This window comes from Phytophthora sojae, assembly GCF_000149755.1.
Source record: "Phytophthora sojae unplaced genomic scaffold PHYSOscaffold_12, whole genome shotgun sequence".
Lineage (NCBI taxonomy): Eukaryota > Oomycota > Peronosporomycetes > Peronosporales > Peronosporaceae > Phytophthora > Phytophthora sojae.
In genome coordinates this window covers 1,067,584-1,086,427 of record NW_009258126.1, presented here as the reverse complement: position 1 = coordinate 1,086,427, position 18,844 = coordinate 1,067,584, and the positions used below count along the sequence as shown (strand labels likewise).

Below are 18,844 nucleotides of genomic sequence, written 5' to 3'. Positions count from 1 at the left end.
CAAGAGAGAGAACGAATAGAGCGGTCGGCTTTAAGCGTTCACAGAACTCTGAACATTTCACAACACGAACTTCGACCTTCGCGCGGCTCATTCGTAGGGAAACAGCAGCTACTTGTCGAGTCCGAGCCCGCAGTACCGAACTCTATCATAGAGTCTTTATGGCTTCGCTCAAACGTGCTATGGCTGTACTGCAAATCGGGGCTCAAACCTGTAATGGGGAACGATAACGCAGCGCTAACGAAAGAAGCAGATAAACGACGTCCATGCAATAGATCAATAACCTCATCAAAGCTACACTGTTACTATTATGTTCACCACAGCGTACATTCTTTACGTGACACCATCATTGGGCACCTGTAGTTTCGAACTCTATCAGGGGCATAAGTTGTTTGAGTGTATTAGTTGATCTAATGCTCAGGTATTGACTCCTGGTTCAATCTGAACCTCGTCACTATCGACGACATCGCTATAGTTCCCGCTTTCGTGGTCATTGCTCACGCGCAGCAACTCACTCGCTGGCAGCAGTGCGTCGGTGTGTGCGTTATGGAGTCGCAGCGTCCGCTTTGCTTTCGTTCCGAGAATGCGCTCGATCATCGACGCGAAGTTCAAGTACGCCGTCTGCATAGGGACAACGACGTTAATGTCTAAGCTTTGCACGGTCGTATCATAGTTATTGAGGGTTTCGTACCATGCAGAAGACCATGTTGGTCGAGATCTTGGCCTCGACCGTTTGTTCGCGCTGCCTCACATCAGCTAGCTTCGTCGCAGTCGACTCTGATCCTGAACCAAACGACCCCTTTCGTGCACTGGCAACGCGCTCGGTGCTAAGTCGATTGAGTGAGCTCAGATCTTCGATCACCTCGTTGAACACCTTGTGCATGAGGAAAAAGTGGTTGATCATCTGCAACTCCGTCGACTCGGCGGTGTGTTGTGACGAAATTGGCTTCTCTCCCTGCACCGCATCCACTCTGGACGCTGTCCTTGATGACAGCCTTGGTGGAGATGGTGGTGACGGCTCGTGAGTAGCAGGCACAGCTAGCGAGGCGATGCAATTAGCTCTTGAGGTCACACATCCAATATTTGTTTGGACCTCCCTCACCTTCAGCCTCTTCTCCTCTTTGGCGTACACTTCGTAGCATATGTAGAACTGCCCACCCACCAAAGTAAGCGGCATCGCCGTGTAGCAGGCACTGAAAATCGCCCCAACAGCGTCTGCAAGCTTGCCGAGCGATGTGCGTGTATACAAATCACCATAGCCGACCGTCGTGAAGCTCACGAGGGAGAACCAGGTCGAGCGCAGCATGTCGGTAAAAAGGGTAAGAAGCGTATTCTGTACAAGGACCCGTTTACCCGTTGGAAGACGTTCTGATAGCTCCCGAGTCAAGACGTTCTTGTCCCACCACATGCACGTATTGCCAACAAAGCACTCGGTGCCCCGCTCAAGCTCGAAGAATATGGCCGCGGACACTACACTACCCATGAACAGGAAGAAGAGCTGCAAGAAAACAACCCAAAATATTAGGAGATAGTTGCCGACTTTGCAGCGTTGTAAGGTCTTACCGGGATCACAAGTTGTCGCCACACCAACTCAGCCGTCTTCGTGAGTACACGAGCTCCTGGGATGTGCGTGCCCAGCTTAAGGATACGAAAGGTTTTGAGGACTGAAGAAGGACGGAATCGTCGGCACGATCGAGTACGTCGGCATCTCGTCGATACAGATCTCGATAATTTCGACGTAGAACGGTAGGAGGATGATCACGTCCACAATAGCACTGAAGTTCCCCACTAGCTGCCGTCGAGCCGGATGCGCGTACACCCGTAGGATGAACTCAACCGTGAATAAAATGCCGAAGAAGAACTCGAAGTAGATCCAGTATGGCTCAATGTCGAAGATGGTGCTGGTCGACGTCTGGCAGATGCGGGTCTTGCACACCTTTATCCCAACCTCTGACCCAAAGACCTCCTCACAAGACAGAGGGAAGTTCAGTGAGCCAAAGTTGACCCCCGACGCGTAGCAGTTCGTGTCTGCAGCTTCAATAGCGCAGTGGAAGTTCAGAGGCTCGATTGTTACTTGGACCGTGAGGTTTGATCCCGATCCTCCGACTACTTTGAAAACATAACAGCCGGGTTCTTCGTGTGTCCGGCAGAAATCGTGGACTGTGCGTTGGCATAGGACAGATCGAAGACCAGTATGTTGTAGCTCTGGAGTCGTTTGAAGGTAGAACAGAGCGATGCTGAGTACGACGAGATACAGTCGAGCTTTGTTCACGACGCGAGCCAGCCAAATGTCCCGACGGTGGTCGAAGATGCTCCAGATGATGGCGCGTAAAGTGTGCGGATCTTCGTGTTGCTCCTTCTAGGTCATTGACTGAATGGCACGAGAGCCCAACGACGTGATCTTACTATGCGCGCGTCTCAGCTTTGAAGAACTCGGCGCGCTTGAGTCAGTGCTGGGCTCCCTGCTGGCCCGTCGAATTGCAGACATGAGGCGGGAGTTGGCTCGACGTTCCGATCCCGTGTCTCTCTCTGTGGATTTCCGAGCTATCAACAGGGAGTGGGCGTCTGCGCAGACGCGTTTATGGAGCTTTATGGCGGCTATGATCGCGTCTAAAGCCTGCGAAGCTTCCTCACTGCGGCGCTTTGTAAACTGCAACATGCTCTCGAGTGTTGCAGCTTCGGCAAGGGTGACAGGGGAGAAGAGAGGCTGAACGGCCAGGTGAAAGTCCACAATGTGCTTCAAGAGCTCGTAGAACCGCTCACAAGTGGCGGAGCTCACGTACTTGACAGTGCGCACCTCGAGCTTTTGCAGCGTAGCGTCAGTGCCGTCTGCGTTAGGAACGGTGGAATTGGAATGTGGAGACGTCTGCTTGCTGTTCTCAGCTGCGATGTCAGCGGCGATCTCTTTCAAATTGCGATTTCGCTGCTGCTCCAGTTTTTTATTGCGCGCGAACTCGTCGTATTCGCGCCATGCCAAGTCGTACTTGATACCGATAATCGCCAAGGGCATTGAGAGGTAGAGCGTGCCAAAGATCATGACGATGCACGTGAGAACCAGCGAACCGGGGTTGTGTATCGAAGGCACTTGGTTGCCATAACCCACGGTCGCCACGCTGTAGAAAGAAATTCGAATCGTGAGATCCTCAAATATTCCAGCTATTGACTTAATGTGTTTTTTTTTACTTACGTGAGCATGACGAAGTAGCCCGTGTTGAAGATGTCGGTAAACGTGCACGTTTGGAGGTCGTAGCACGGCTCGGCATAGAAAATGGCAGTGGCGAACACCATCACCACCGTGATCAAGAAGAAAAACTACCACAATACACCACAACAGTGAGCAACAATTCAACTACTACCAATTTCAAACAACGACCTGCTTTTCTCTGCTTCTCAGCTTTTAAGTAGACGGCATTCATACCGTGATCTTCAGAGGTGCGATTGAGTGCTGAGCGGCTCGTAAGAGTACTTTCGTTCCCATGAACGCATGTGAGAGAATCATCAGTCGAACGACGCGAAGAATGCGTAAATTGTACATGCGCGAGTCTGCGTGGTAAGTATCAGAGCTAATCGCGACGCCGACAAGTTTGGGGACAGCAGCGATTGCCGCCAGTAGACTCACCCACGTAGAAATTAACCTCCAGAGCTGGATTTGACTCGGTGCGCTCTGCCACCTTGCCGCGAACTCTACACAGTAGGTCACTGTGAATAACCCCTCGATGGAATTGTACGAACTGTCGTCGAGCATGTAGTGGAAGTCCGGGTCTGTGCCTCCGTGACGCGGTCCGTCAAGTGTCTCGCTCGTCATGATCGCGATATCCACGAACAGCACGAGCATTATCAGTTGGTTGAGGCGCCACCCGATCAAAGTTTCTTCCGGGCTGGAGGTACAAGTTGACGCGCGCCCTCCAGGAGATGGACCGGATGGCTTCAGGCGAGCGCTGGGACGGGAGTTCGCGAGTGAGGTAGCTGGCCACAGTCTCTGAAAGACGAAGCAGTCGCCTCTTGACTGGCTGGCGAGTGGTCTGTGACCCGTGTCGTCTTGGCCAATACACAGACGGACGTCCTTCGTCGAATGTATCGACTGACCCAGTCTTCAAGGTCACCGCCCCCCAGTCGGTGATAGTCGTGGTCATTAGCTCTTCCGGGCCAGGCGACGGCGCGTCTGCGTCTGCGTCTGCTTGGTGGCTGGTAGCGGGTTCGTCATCGCGCTTCGGTTCGTCCTCCGCCTCGTTGCTCACTTCACTCACAGGGATCATGGCTACAGTAGCGTGAGTGCTTGGAGGAGCGTTCGCACAACGCCCAGAAGAGCAATGAGCCATCCACAATCAGTCTGCAGATGTCCGCGGCAACAAGACAGTATTTTTGGAGGCGACTCTACTGTACTTATATAACTTCGCAGCCGTAAGACTCGACTGATCTTAAAGTTATAGTGGACTTATGTTAGATATTTTGGTGTTGCGCTGTGGTTCTAGGTCATTCAAGTCACGTATCCGTAGCATTTTTGGTGCTTACGACTATGCGCTATTCGATTGAGTTAGCTTCGACTTTGACGACGACTCTGGCGCTTACTTGAACCGACATCGACCCACCAATTGGCGTTGTTGTTATTCCGTTGCGACTTGTTATCGCAGCGACCCGCCTCCGTATCAAGAGATTCGTCACTCTCGGTGTGTCGACGTCCACGTCGCTTCTCCTTGTCCGATTTGCCCTTTGGCTTCTTGCCGTTCTTCATGTACCACATCTGCCACGACGAGTACCAGTGCAGCCACGTCCAGTAGTCCCCCCACTGCTCGTCCGTCACGAGGTGCTCCAGCCCTGGGGGTGCGATCGGGTGGTGCCCATCCAAACCGAGGCGAGCGATGCACTCCGCCTCCATCCCAGGTGGCCACACAATCCCCTCGGGAAGTTTGGGCGTGGACTTGCTTGACTTTGAGTCGTGTTTCGTCTTGGTCTGCTTGGTTTCTTTGCTTCGAATTTCTGGCTTGATCCGTTTGGGAGGTGATTCCATCGCTGCGGCGAGGTAGTGGTCGCGATCGCGCAGGGCGATGGATGAATATCGAGTACTAGGTCGTTGGCGGTCTCTAGTACTAGAGTGTCTGGATCGAGGACGCTCTGCAGTATCCGAACGGTGGCGCTGATCAGACTTCTCCACCTCGATTCGGCTGTCGTAGCCGCTGCTGCTGTCACTGCTGGAATCCGTCGAGTGACTTCGCTGCTTGTTGCGTGAACTTGCGTGTTGAGACGAGGGCGGTCTAGAAGAGGGACGCCTACTACGTCCATGATCGGCGTATTCGCGAGTGTCGTGAGGAGCTCGTCGCTGCAGTTGAGAAGATTCGTGCTTGCTTTTGTGATGGCGATACTCAAGGTCTGGAGTGTCTGGTCCGTCGGAAAAGTCCTCGTCGCTGCCACTGTCGCTGTCTTCAACTAACACCTGCTTGATTCGGCTGTCTGAGTCTATATGGTGTCGCCCCTGACTCTCCTCCTGGAGTACCCCATTGCGACCACCCGCAGTCGGATTCTGGTGACCACTTCGACTTGTGCTAGGTCGCGAATTACCATTGTCGTGAAGACGAGCATCGTGTACATCGACCTGCTGTCTGTGGGGCTTTTTCATGCTGCTGCGCGCATCCAGCTCGACTGCCTCTCCATTGTTATACAACGAGCCTTCATCCAAATCGTCTTGACTTGCGGCGCTGCTGTCTGTACTAGCAGTGCGGATCTGATGCGAGGGCAGTTCTTGTCGCCTTGGTAGGCTTGCAACCGGAGCGTCGCGAGCTTCGAGCGGCTTCGGCTCATTTTGACTGGGACTTACATCATCGTTGGTGCCCTCGTCCACGTCGTCGTCTGCTACACCGGAGAATCTGACACTGCTCTGTTTACGCAGTAAGTTCAAGTCGCTCTGATCAACAGCATTACGCATCTGAGCTTTCGGGTCGGCCGTGTCGTGCTCATCGTCCTCGCCGCCGCCTCTACTGCTTGTGGCATCTATTGTGCCAAACACTTTTTGAGTTGCTAACGGATGTCCTCTCGGGTTGATACGCTCGCTCTGTTGTTCGGTGTTGCTACTCTCGTCACTGTTGCTGTTATCGAGTGAGCCTCTGAATGTCACTTCGATCTCTTTCCCCTTGATTTTCACTTGCATATTCCCCACAGCGTGAGAAAGCTGGACAGATCCCCGCTCAGCCCCTGAGGTGCTCATAGTGGCATGCTGCCCGGGCCGAGCATTGAGTGTCGTCGAATTCGAGGCTCCACCAACGGTAGGTTGATCTTGCAGCATCTCATCCATAGCAGAATTACGCACAACCCCTAGCTCGTCACCTAACTGTTCATTCTCGTCGACATCGTCTACCCAGTCACTTGTGTGAGCCGTACTGCGTCTGCTAGTGGGTGACGTACTGACCGCACTCGAGCGAAGCGAACCGTTGGTATCGAAGTGGTCCTGATCAGACCCAGAACTCCCCAAACCCGTGTCGAATGTCGTGTCGTCCTCGCCACCTCCAGCCACTCCAGATTTCCTCGTCTTGCCCCCACCATTGACACGCTTTGTGCTCTTCGTAGTCGGTGCTAAACCATTTGAAGCTAAACCGTTGTGACCAAGCTTTGGTGGCAAAGCAGCCGTATCAGCCGTGGGGTGCATCCTCCAATCCGACACCTGAGCGGCGAAGGCAGTGACGTCTTCCACGTTGAGAACACTCGGATCAGCAGCTGGATTCCCCATGGAGAAGCTCGATCGCCGAAGTTCTGCTGACTTCGCGGCATCCCCACCCGCTAGCTCACCCGCAAAAGAATCCTTGCCACCCGAGAAGTCCACCTCGCCCTTGGGTTTCACCGCATTAACCCGGTTTCGCACGGTGTTCGAGTTCTCAAATTTTGCGAGTAGCGCCTCCACTTCTTGCTCAGGGTTTGGGAGATTTCGGTTGATTTTCTTCGCTCGTTTTCCTCCATCGTCCGACCCAGCCCCCAACCTGTCCTTTGAGAGCGTACTAGTCGCGAAATCGCTCCCCATCGGTGAACCTGGACTCTCCAAAGCCTCGAGTAGCTCGTCCACTTCCTGTTGCGGTGTCTTCTTGCCCCGCTTGCCCTCCTTGAGTCTCTTCCCTGCTCCACCCAGAGAGCTCGCCACCAACTTTTCTCTTGACGAGCGTAACTTCTCAGCCTCTCGACTGTACCGACGCGCCATCATCTCGATCGCCGCATCCGACGACAGACCCGATCGGAGAAAAGCTGACGTCTGCAGCGACTTGCGGTTGACCTTGTCGAACGAGGTGAAGAGCAGGGGTGGGAGACCCTGACGTGGGATCAGTCGTGCTTGCTGGCGAGCACGCAGCTCGGCTCGAGTCTCGTTCAAGAAGTCCGTGCTCAGGTTGGCGTTGGCGGCAGCGTACAGTCGCTCCCACGCAAAGTAGAGCGGGATTTCGTCCTGAGACGTCAGGTCTCGACGACGCAGGTACTCTCTCGCGTCTCGCATCGCTGCCTCGTAGGACGGCAACGTACTGCCCATCTTGACTTTTGCAAACCTGCAATGGCAGCAAGTGCGAGAGGAGAGAACCAAATATGGCGTGTGGTGTTCAACTCGTGCTGTACGCGCTTCATTTAGCGCGGCAAAGCAGCCATCACCTCTCGTACTCTGTCGGCAACTTCCGCCATTCCAAATCAAGTGCTGATCCGTCGGAGTTCTCCATCCGTATCAACGCGACAACTATAGCTCCTCCATCGATTCCGCTTCATCGCATGCGCATGGGCTCAAGATAACTTCAACTTCGGGATCAAAAGTCTATGTTGTGAAATAATAGACTGATTAGTCACACCATAATACTTCGAAGTATTTTTTTCCGCAATCAGAATGAGCTTTGCTTCAACCGAGAGCCATTTTCCTTCATGCTGGCGGCTACGAACACTCATCAACGTGCTAAGCAATACCGCGCTCTGCGTTTATCTGTTTTACGTCATTTTTGCTTTCTCAGCCCGCGCGTAGCCCTAAGTTAGTTTTGGGCGTGAGTGACCTCAATTTTAGCAATTGTTGTTTTTTGTATACTGGGTGCATCCTGAAATCACATTTTAGATTTGTGACGCACATTCGTCCAGGCTATGCTACATTTACATACTCGACGTTGTTGCCTCTACGGAGAAAAATAGTACTGACAGTACCATAATTTGGTTGTTACTTGAGAGTATCATAAGGGATTTTGTATAGGCTGGTCACCCGTTTTGGCAACCCGTTTTGGCAACCTCATTCTACGTCACAAATTTACTTCATCGCTCGTTTTCTTTCACTTTTGTTACGAGCACAACCCTTCTTTTTTAGTTTTTTTCATTTCTTTTCTTACTAGCTACGGTCATCTCCTGCGCCTGCTTCGCAGCCGCAGCATCTGCCTGGAGTTTTTTCTTACTAAAGTAATGCTGTAGATGCAGGTTATCAACCGGCAATGCTTTACAAAATAAAAAATGCGAGCCCTGGTTAAGATCTGTTTTGCAGCTTGTAGAAAATGCAAATGCTTTCTCGGGGCGTGTTCGCGATCGTTGTAATTTTGTCAAAATCGCAATTTTAAAGGCAAAATTAAAATCGCGTTTTGTTGACCGTTGTTTTGGAAGGAAAACAAAATTGAATTATGCTTTTCTCGTGTTCGCTGCAAAATAAAGGTCTGACCTCAATGATCACTAATAGTTATGTTGTAAAACCGAGGGTATCTCCTACGTTTTGTGACTATTACCAAAAACAGTCAACCCAACACAAGCGACAAGGTTGGACGAGATCGACGAGGCAATCGTAGCGATGTTCTTTGCGATCGGTGCCTTTGACCAACGCCCCTCACGCCATGATGAACACGAGAACGCGCTGCGGTTACTGGGGCTAACTACGCGGGATGGGCAGAGATTCTTTCAAGCGATTCATCAGTCCCAGAATCGTCGACTGTTTCGTGACCATTTCCGCATGGACGTCGACGCGTTTGACGAGCTATTCGAACTATGTAAGCTGCATAGCTGACACTGTTCGAGACGCTCAAGAGGTCTTGGCTGTCGCCCTCCATTGGGTGGGTACAGCTTCAACGTGCCGTTCCCAGGATGTTTTGTTTGATCTGGCGTACTCTGTCGTCCTTTGCGAGGCGTCCAAGCCATTGTCCAAGCGTTGAATTCCAGTCTAGCGATCCCAACGTCGGTGACCAAAGCCTTTGCAGCCAAACACCCCTATTTTGACCAGGCATTGGGGGCGATTGACGGGACGCACTTTCGCGTGGTGGTTGCAAGTGAAGATGTCAAGCGTTTCCGGAACCACAAAGGCGTGATACTGACTAATGTACTGATCGCGTGCGATTGGTGGATGAAGGTGGTGTTCGCGTACCGTGAAGCCGACGGGAGTGCCCATGACTCTACTGTTCTTCGGTGGAGTAAAATGCTGGACAAGGTTCCTGACGACTTTTACTTTTTGGGTGACGCTGGGTATGCGCTGTCTAAAAAGGTGCTAACGCCTTTTCGTGGGGCTCGCTATCACCTGAAATAGTGGACACGGCGTGCAAATGGAAGACCTTAAAACGGCAAAGAGGTCTTTAACCTTTGTCACGCCAAAACACGCAATATTGTGGAGAGGGTTATTGGTCTTCTCAAGCTCCGCTTCAAAGTGCTTCGAACGTGCATGGACTTTAAGCTGAAGAACATTCGAATTGTTATCTTTGCATGCATCCTTGTGCACAACTTTCTGCGTGACCATTGCGTGGATGATATGGGGGCTGATTTGCGCCGCGACGATGATGACCCATTTGAAGAAAGCGATGATGAAGAAGGTGGTGACGATATCATCGAGTTTGATTTTGAGAGTGGTGATGAGTGGAGAGCTTGGATGGCGCGCGCTATTTGGGATGAATACGTCGAAATGAGAGCTGGAGAGACAGCTTCAGCAGCTGAGGACACGGAGTATTCTCCCGAAGAAATGGGGGAGGAAGATGCCTGCACCCCATCACTTGCTGATCCGGAGAGTTCCGATAGCACCGACACGTCCAGTGCGACTGGTTCAGATGATTCTGGTTTACCCGGCGAAGATGGCGACGCTTCCATGGAATAAGTAGCAGAAAGAAATGAGGTGAAGGAACATTGGGATGATGCGAACATGGCAGTTTTGTAGTGAATCAGCAAAACGTTTTACCAGACTGAGTAAATGCATTTCAAATAGCTAAACGTAGGTTGGGCTTAACTCACCTAAACTCGGGATGTATCACGCATGTCATGGTCATGATCGGCCACGCTCGAGCACCAGACCCACAGACCGTGCGACCACTAATCCTCAAGCAAATCCTCGCCCACGGACACCTTTAGCGCTTCCACCTCCGATGAACGCGCGGGTTGCGCTTTTTGGCAGCTTTCTTCGCCTTTTTAGCAGCCTTTTGCGCTTGTTTCGTCGCCTCTTTCGCTTCTTCTAGCTTGAACTCGAAGTATCGCGAAAAACGATAGCATTGCTTGCTCTTGAGCGCTCGCAGCAGCCTCCTTCTTAGCCTTCTTTGTTTCGCGCTTAGCATTTGAGGCTCTATCACGGATGCGCTTGAGTTTATCAATGCGCTGCTGGTGGCTGGCAACCTCTGGAGCTTTCTTTGTAGTGCCACGCTTAGCGGGGTCCTTTGGATTGCGAGGCGGTTGTTCGTCCAAACGGTCAGGGCCATCGTTGGTCTCCGTGCTGGTAGGTGAATGGTTGAACGAGTCACCGTTTCCCTCCTTATCAGCCGCAATCTCTGCAAGCGTGGCTTCAATGGTGCGCGCTTCATCCCCAGTGGCACGCGTGTCACCTATTCTAAACAACAAACAAGTTACTGGTCTGAACAACGAGCGTGTAAACGGAGTCAGTCTCACCTGCAATCAAACTGCACACAGTGCTGTGCTCGAATTCTCTCTCACGGATGGATCTAATTTGACCTTTTTGCTTCGGGTCAGCTTCGTCGATAAGTTTCTCCCATACGTCGTCGTCTAGAAGGGGTATGCTCGTATCTGGGCGGATTCCACCTCCGCTCGTGCTTGCAATAGCCTTGTACATGCAGCGGGGCTGCCGTAGCTTTGCGTCAGAGGAAGCTTATCAGGCTCACAGAGTCTCAGCTTAAGATTGCCCGTTCAAATACCAGAACGTACGAGTCCGTACACCTTACGGAGTCCAAGAGTCAACCCTTAACTCTTAACTGTGTGAATCTCAAACTGAATGTATTTCCCTTTATCGCGGCCAAGCTGCCTACGGTGTGAATGTATCCGGTTCACTATCTAGCATAGTGAACCCTAGTCAAATGCATAATCAGTGGCTCTTAAGCCGTATACTGATTCTCCTACTGATTTAGGTTAGACAGTGTGTACCCACATCATAACCCTTCGGGTAACTCTCGTGTAACCCCGTTACAGTACAAGTCGTAGTACTGCATTAGACGCGTAAGTTTCGTCTTGTATTGCGCTATATGCAAAAGAAACTACACTGCCTACGGTAATTAGTCTGTGTGCGGAAATAGTCTATGTTCGAAAATAGTCTTGGTCATACTATTTATTGTACTGGTCAAATTGTAGAATTCATAATTAGTCTGACCACTTCAACTTCAAAATTAGTATCTCCTGTGTCATGCGGGTAAGGGTGCAAGGCTCTAATCAGCACGACTGACCCATTACACCTTTTTCTTTGCAAGTGTTGTTGTTGTTTGTGGTTCAAAATCCAGGGGAAAAGTTTTTCCTCCAGCTTGCTGCAGAGGCGGTGAAAGCCGTCAACCTTCAAAAGGACAAAAATGACATGTCCTATGCGCGCAAGGCGATAATTCGATGTGGACTTTCACTTGGAATCGATAGTCCCTGGTCGACTGGCCAGCTCTACCCGCATCTTCAAGATATTATCGCGAAACATCGCGAGCACTTCGAAGGTAAGTCGGTCGATGAAAAGTTCGAGTAAGACTCTTTCGTGTGTGTTGCTTCATAAGTAGTCTTAGCTAAAATATAGTCTAGGTCAGACTTTTTATTGTCTAAGAGCAATGAACCATTCAATCAAAAATAGTCTAGGTCAGACTAATTACCGTAGGCAGTGTAGTTATCAGTCACCGGTTCGTGTAGGGCAATAAAGCAAACAAGGCTTGTTACGCACAGAAAGCTGGCGGTTTTTCTTTTCGTTCAGCGCCTTTATCAGCTCGCTCCATGCTGACTTCGTGAGCCCCTTCTCCGTTGCATTCTTGGGGTCATTCCTAGCCGTCAGGTACTTGTCAAGGAGATCAAATTCGGTAAATTTGTCCCACGTCGCGCGCTCAGCAGTGGGGGCGTCGTTGACGTTCGCTGCAGACATCGTATAAGAGCTGGGTTCAATGGTGCCGACGGCGTCAAAATCAAGAATGAACCAAAGATCTCCCAGAGGAAAGGAAAGCAGTTTGAGAAGAACCGGATATATGCTGGTCAGATCGTAAAGAATGGGAGCTAAGTGGATGTTAAACGTGTAGCAACAAATGCTTATCAATGGACCTTGCTGGTTTTCATTATTCTGTCGCTAAATGCTGCTGCTTCTGCACCTTACGTCGTTCAACACATCTATAGCAGTCTTCCAGCTTCTTGAGTGGAATCATGCAGCTATCCTCACTTCAGACGGATCCCATGAGCGGCAACAGCGTGTTAAACATATGCGTCAAAGCCTCACAGGCCTGTAGGTTGGCGGAGAAGTCTCCGCGGTCGTGTGGCAGTCGTCCCCCGTCTCTCTGATATGGGCATCACGTCGAGGAGCCCGACAAGCCCGTCGTCCTCGCGCGCGACAATGCTGTTGATCACGGTGGCCTGGTTTGGCGTATACGCGGAACAGCGCCAAATGACTGCTACCTTGACGCTGACCGCCCCGTGGGCTACCCAGTACAGAACGGCTCCTCTCAGTCTTGACCTTCATCGAGAAATCGCGGGCGTGGAAGCCAGCATGCTCGTGTGCTCGTTTGTCGTTGTCGCGCTCCTGGTTCCGTTCGTCAATGTGCCATCAGCTCTGCATGAGATGCGCACCATTTTGTCACCTTCTCGGGTTCAAGCTTGTGACTTGGCAAGCATGCCGTGTGCAAGGTGGAGACCAGCGTCACCAATGTAGCTCTTGCACGAGGAAATGCAGCTCCCCGCATCAACATCGCCCGCCAAGATGAAGCTATCCCTGCGACCCAGTCTGCGCCGAGTCCACCACGGCCGCTCATACGTCTTTTTCGTCCCCTGGTGCTTCTGCTGGCGCTTTCGGAGGTTCTGTAGGCACCACCCGACGTTAGAGGAGGCGTGCAGTCGCGCAACTGTGGTTTTGCGCCCTAAAAGTGGGGGTCAGCGGCCAAAATCATCGAAAATTCGGGTGCAGACCTGAATTTTGAAAACCACGATTTCGGACCTAAAAATCGAATTTTTGGTGCCAAAATTCAACTATGATTTTTCGTGTTCGCGATGCTAATTTTGCACCTAAATTCAATTATGGACCTAAATTCGCGATTTTGGGCAATCGCGAACACGCCCTTAGTACCTCTAGTGCTATTGTACAGTCCAAGCGTTATCTTTACTTCATTTCATCCATCCGTACCCTGCTCAGTATATGCACTGATTCATACCAGTGTCATCGGCAGCACCCCGGTTCGATCTGCCCACGCATATAAACCTTTATAGGGCCCAGTGAGACACCGGGGTCATATCGGTGTGATGGGTATCTTACCGGTTCAGTCTATCCACGCATATAAACGGCACCGGAGTCGCACCGGTTTCAAGAAAATATACCAGTTAAAGGTCAAGAAGGATCATCGTTTGACTTGACGTACCACGGATATAATCCTATTTGGTCTGCGATAGCAGCACTAACGTTGCTTCCTATCCCAGTATAAGAAACGTTGCAATAAGGTTATTAACGTTGTGCTAAGTCATGTTGTGTTGTTGGGCGAAGCCGCATCATGGCGCTTGTCTGCAGCGTTTTCGTTATCCCTGGCTTTAATTACTTTTCACAGAAGGATCTCAGAAGTCCGGTATTTTTTTCTCTACGATAGAGACACGGCCTAGAGTGGGGTATTAAACAGAAGATGTGGGACCTGCGCTCGGCCGAGGTGTCAGGGCTGCGAAAAACATGATTGCGATTGTAATAACGGTATTGCCAAGATGGTCAATCACAATAATTGATTGTTCCGTGATCTCAGTCGTCCTCGATATTGTTCCTAAACTGTGTTGAGGGGAAATCAAAACGGGCCAACATCTGCCAGTGATAATGCGGCAAATTCGCGAAGCCGACGTCTTCAACATGAACCCTAGGACGATTCTCATCTATCGAACTAGATATCTAGACTGATAAGCCTGCAGGCTGCCCCACTTTCAATCGCCCTTAGCAAGCATCAAGCGACCACCGCCTCCTGCAGAATTTTCTAGTTAACTATGAAAAGCCACGACCAAATCGCCGCTGTCAACGCCTGCCCATGTCAATTAGCACCTCGCCCATAATGACTCCGGTGCCGTAGATGGAGCTCAACCAGCCCCCGGACCCGGTGCCGTGCATCGAGCACACGACGCCTACGAACTTTGTGCCATGCATGGAGTACAAAACGCCGCCGGACCCGTTGGCGTACTCGGGGTACAACTTGCATCCGGACCGGTGGTGTGCATGGGGGATCATTTGCCTCCGATCCGGTGACATACAGGGTGTACAACTATCCTCCTGACCCGATGGCGTACATGAGGTCTACAACACTCCTGGGTTCGATGGCGTGCATGGGAACCTCCACGCTCCCGGACTCGGTGGCGCAGCCCATGTATCCGCTAGCATCCAAGACGTGTACCATGTACGGGAGCATTTATTACTGATCCCCACGTTGCTGATCAGGCCGCCCAAGTTGATGAACGCCTTCGTCATGATAGCTCCCAGCCTACCCAGCCGGCCGGGCATGCTATGCATGCTAATAGTGTTTGGCTGTATGGAGGACAGATAAAGGAGGATAAGATTTGGCTGCTGCCACCTCCTCAAAAAAATTTCCCAGGATACGCAGACCATCCACGACTAGACTCTCCAACATGAATTCAATGTAACGGAAACAACACGACCGCTACAGTACAAAATAAGTAATCTACCAGTTGTTCGCGTGCTATCACTGGGGGCAAGTCCAAGAGCACTCACCGACTGCGCGACGACGGTCGTGAGAGGCCGGATAGACGTTCTGGCCATATTGACCGACGAACGCGTGTACGCCGGCAGCAAGGAACAAGCGAACCCCCGCTGGTTAATAGGAGAATAAGCCACTCTCGACGACAGCCATATCCAAAACCACGAACCGTCTCGTGATGATCATATGCACGTCCCTGACCGTCAGCACAATACAAAATCCTTTAAAAACGGCTGAGGTCCAAACCATAAACGACGTAATTTTCGCCCATAACGCTGATGGTATTCCTACGTCCAAGACGTTCGCGACTATACTACACTCCAACAAGAACGCTCTCATAACGCCACGTAACATTTCAAACAAAAAGGGGAGATCTCGTCGGAAACAGATGTTTTCAACTGCCGTCTTCGATCCGCACTTTAAGGAACCCGACAAGCGCTTTCACTATCGTTAATAAATGGATGACAAGAGCAATCGATTACGATACATTTCGTGGGTTCACCCAGACACTTTAGAACTGATGTTGGACTTGCTCGACATCTTGGTGCAAGATAGTACTTATAAAATAGTTACCCCCCTGCTCAACATCATCACGCTCACGGGGACCAACACAATTCTCCCTATCGTTCAGTGCCGGTTGCTTCGTGAGGCCCAACCGACTATACCTGGGCACTCTCAATTTTGAAGCAGTTGTTGATGGACAATGAAATCATTTTGCCCCGGTTGCTAGTCACTGATCGCGATCTCGCTTGCATGAACGCCACGAATGTCGTGTTTCCACTCCGGGAAGGTGATTTGTAGATGTCTCGTCAATAAAAATGTTGATGTCCGATTTTGAGCTACGAAACAGCTTGCCTTGGGCCACAAGCAGCTCTAAGCCCATGCAACCGGTCTTAGATCCTTTCACTGTCTTCTGCTGCTTCAAAATACGGTTATGAGGGGTTATTGGATGTCTAGATGAGGAACACAATCAACACGATAAATTGAAGACACGACACTGCATTTTCCAAAAGGTTTGAAGCTTACACCAATGTAATCGAAAAAGCACAGGTCTTAGGACGATAGCGCCACCAAATGAATAAACGTTTGAACCTAGCAGAGGAACTGCAAGTGGAAACATATATTGAAATCTTTTGTTTTATGGCATTGTCGAGATTGCAATTATTGATTTTTCCAGATCCGAGCTGTCAATCAGCTAGAGGATTAGGCTGGTAGCGCCTTTTTTGCACACTCAATTATAGTGCCGACTCACATAATATTTGATTCATATACTATCTGAAGCATCGAAGGGGGCTGAAATAGCATAACGAAATACAAACGACAAACGCAGCTTGCTCGCGCGACTTAGACACGCCGCACATACGGCGCACCACAAACTGCAACAGAAGACATAAAAAGTACACCCTAGTTCGTGGGACATATTTACCTCCACGCTGCTGATAACACTCATATTCATCATTGTCGCCGTGGTGACTTCATCTCGCCGGCGTCGGGCTATGCGGGTGGTAAGGCTAACGCGGGGGCGTAGCAGACCGTTGCTACCTTTCGTAGTCCTGTGCTGATTTCATTGTGGAGAGCTTCGTGCCATGTCTGCTGGGCCAGATACAGGAATGGATTTAATCGAGGTATTGAGAGGCATCCTAACGATGCTTGTTATCACACGGTGGGACTTAATCTAGGAGTCCATTACGCTAGTGTATCGTAGCGATACGACGTCGTTTAGCCAGAATTGGAGCAGAGCCCAATAACTGTACTGACTGAATTGTGACTCTCAGGGTTTTATATAGCTAATAGAGGAACTAGAACGGTTGTATTGATTTGGCAAAGTTACATATAAGGGCAAGCTTCTACTTAGAAGTTGTTTTTACTACACGACGGGCTCCTAAACACATTGGGCTTATTTCCAAGACATAAGCAACAAAGTACGGTGTACGGTTAATAGAACTCCGTTTGTCGTTGAATTCAAGGTACAACCTAAAAACGATTGCTTAATAACATTTTTAAGAAGTTTTACCAACCATTTAGAATTTCACGAATCGCAGAACCTAGTAATCCAGAGCTTCTCTGTGTATACACAGCGTTAGCTGTAAATGCTGCGTTACCTAACTTAAATGGTGTGCGGCTCGCGCAGAAGAGCTCTAAACGAACTTTACTTGATGCGGAGCCGTAAACAAATCTACTGCGACTCTGATCACGTTGCAGCGTGTGCTCGGTTGCTGTGATGATTCCCATCCCCCGCGGGCTCATATTCGCTGCTGTGACAATGAGTGCGCTTCCTCCTAAGAACACATATCAACCGATCTACTGCTACTATGTAACGTCTCAATGCTGCGTGCCTGGTTGCTGTGGTGACCCCCACCCCCCCCCGCGCCTCATATTCGCTGTCGTGGAAGACGTGTGATCATGCTGCAGGGTCCAATACGGCATCATCGACATCGACACCGTTGCATCCAGAGCGAGCTTAATCTGTCTGCTACGGCTACACTACTCTGAAGATTAGTTCACCAAGCGAATGTGGTCGAGCCGACTTGGTACCTGCTGCCGGGATAGAGTAGATGTGTGATCTATTGAAGCGGCTGTACTGACAGCTGGTTACGCGGAGGCGGATGAAGTTCCTTCATAGGCGCCTTCACGGCTGCATACTTGGCCGTGTGCCTGCCTGCAAAGCTCCTTCCTTGGGGAATGTCTGCCGCTGGCGATGTGACTTTGAATAGTCTGCCTTGGGTATTTTATTTAATTAATTCTGCGGTACGGTTCGTGCTCTCACTCACTTTTGCTTTCATCGCCGTGCGAGCATTTGAAAGATCCTTTTGACCCAATAATGTACCTGTCGCGGTGTTAGCCCGGCATAAACGTGTCGCCCTACGTTTGCTTCTTTTTACTGCTGCATTGCCTAGCATGGAACCTATTCGTCGTAGTCACCACCAGCTTGGTGATGAAGTGACTCAGTATTGGAATAGAATTTGCGGGTCAGCGGTACAAGAGTGTAAACAATTTTGTTGGAGGCTACCCTTACGTTCTTAGACGAGGCCAGCCAACGTCTCCATTTTCATGAGGTAATGCACCTCGTCCGATCCTTCTCACTAGACTTTGGTACAAGTTGGCCTTAATTTTTTTTCATATGGAAATGTTTACCTTCCCTTTGGCTAACACAAATATTACTCCGTGGTGCACAGGCGAAACCCTAAGTTTATCTAAAACTTCCGCGGTGCACGGCGCCCATTGGAGGTCATACAGCGTCTCCTGTAGCTTACACAAATGTCTAAATCCATAAAGTATTCGCCAAAATCGCTCCGGTGAGGAACGCTACACGTTGATGTAGATACGTGTCACTACTTAATACTTGCATAACAAGCAACAGTAGCGACGCATTCCTCGCAACCAGGCTAAAAATCATATCCTAGCTTGATAAGGTCTGTATTCCGTTTTTTATGATGCCAATTTTGCGCGTGCGCTTCTTCGTACTGCCGTTACAGCTCATTAGCGAAACGACCTGTACTCTACGCGGCACAGCTGATGTGAAACAGCTGTTGCAACTCGGCGCGTTGGTGCTCGGCGAAGGGCAGGCGCTGCAGCACCTCCGCCAGCTTCAACGACTTGAGCTTTTTTTATTGTTGGTCCAGTCCGCGTGGTCACGAGCCAAGTGGCGGAATACCAGCGCGCCGTTCGAGTGCACCCATCTCGCGTGCAGACCCACCCCCAAAGCATCGTTCGCATGGTCCATATGCGTCAAATTGTGCCCAACGTTGTCGACGATAACCGAG

General features: G+C 50.5%; 4 protein-coding genes across 4 annotated transcripts; 2 read left to right on the top strand and 2 right to left on the bottom strand.

The window, feature by feature from the left end:
• Positions 1 to 414: 414 nt before the first annotated feature.
• PHYSODRAFT_362242 (hypothetical protein) lies at positions 415 to 7,498 on the bottom strand (the record flags this gene model as incomplete). The annotated part of the gene is made up of 8 exons (XM_009538773.1): positions 415 to 618; positions 689 to 1,472; positions 1,698 to 2,202; positions 2,404 to 3,110; positions 3,185 to 3,309; positions 3,416 to 4,019; positions 4,084 to 4,255; positions 4,567 to 7,498. The coding sequence occupies 8 exons, from the start codon at positions 7,496 to 7,498 to the stop codon at positions 415 to 417; spliced, it is 6,033 nt and encodes a 2,010-aa protein (XP_009537068.1).
• A 2,130-nt stretch (positions 7,499 to 9,628) lies between these two features.
• Positions 9,629 to 10,054, top strand: PHYSODRAFT_306667 (hypothetical protein; the record flags this gene model as incomplete). The annotated part of the gene is made up of 1 exon (XM_009538772.1): positions 9,629 to 10,054. The coding sequence occupies one exon, from the start codon at positions 9,629 to 9,631 to the stop codon at positions 10,052 to 10,054; it is 426 nt and encodes a 141-aa protein (XP_009537067.1).
• A 308-nt stretch (positions 10,055 to 10,362) lies between these two features.
• PHYSODRAFT_306666 (hypothetical protein) lies at positions 10,363 to 12,283 on the bottom strand (the record flags this gene model as incomplete). The annotated part of the gene is made up of 3 exons (XM_009538771.1): positions 10,363 to 10,769; positions 10,834 to 10,930; positions 12,089 to 12,283. The coding sequence occupies 3 exons, from the start codon at positions 12,281 to 12,283 to the stop codon at positions 10,363 to 10,365; spliced, it is 699 nt and encodes a 232-aa protein (XP_009537066.1).
• A 408-nt stretch (positions 12,284 to 12,691) lies between these two features.
• PHYSODRAFT_340583 (hypothetical protein) lies at positions 12,692 to 14,784 on the top strand (the record flags this gene model as incomplete). The annotated part of the gene is made up of 4 exons (XM_009538770.1): positions 12,692 to 12,946; positions 13,018 to 13,200; positions 14,442 to 14,554; positions 14,622 to 14,784. The coding sequence occupies 4 exons, from the start codon at positions 12,692 to 12,694 to the stop codon at positions 14,782 to 14,784; spliced, it is 714 nt and encodes a 237-aa protein (XP_009537065.1).
• Between the last annotated feature and the right edge of the window lie 4,060 nt (positions 14,785 to 18,844).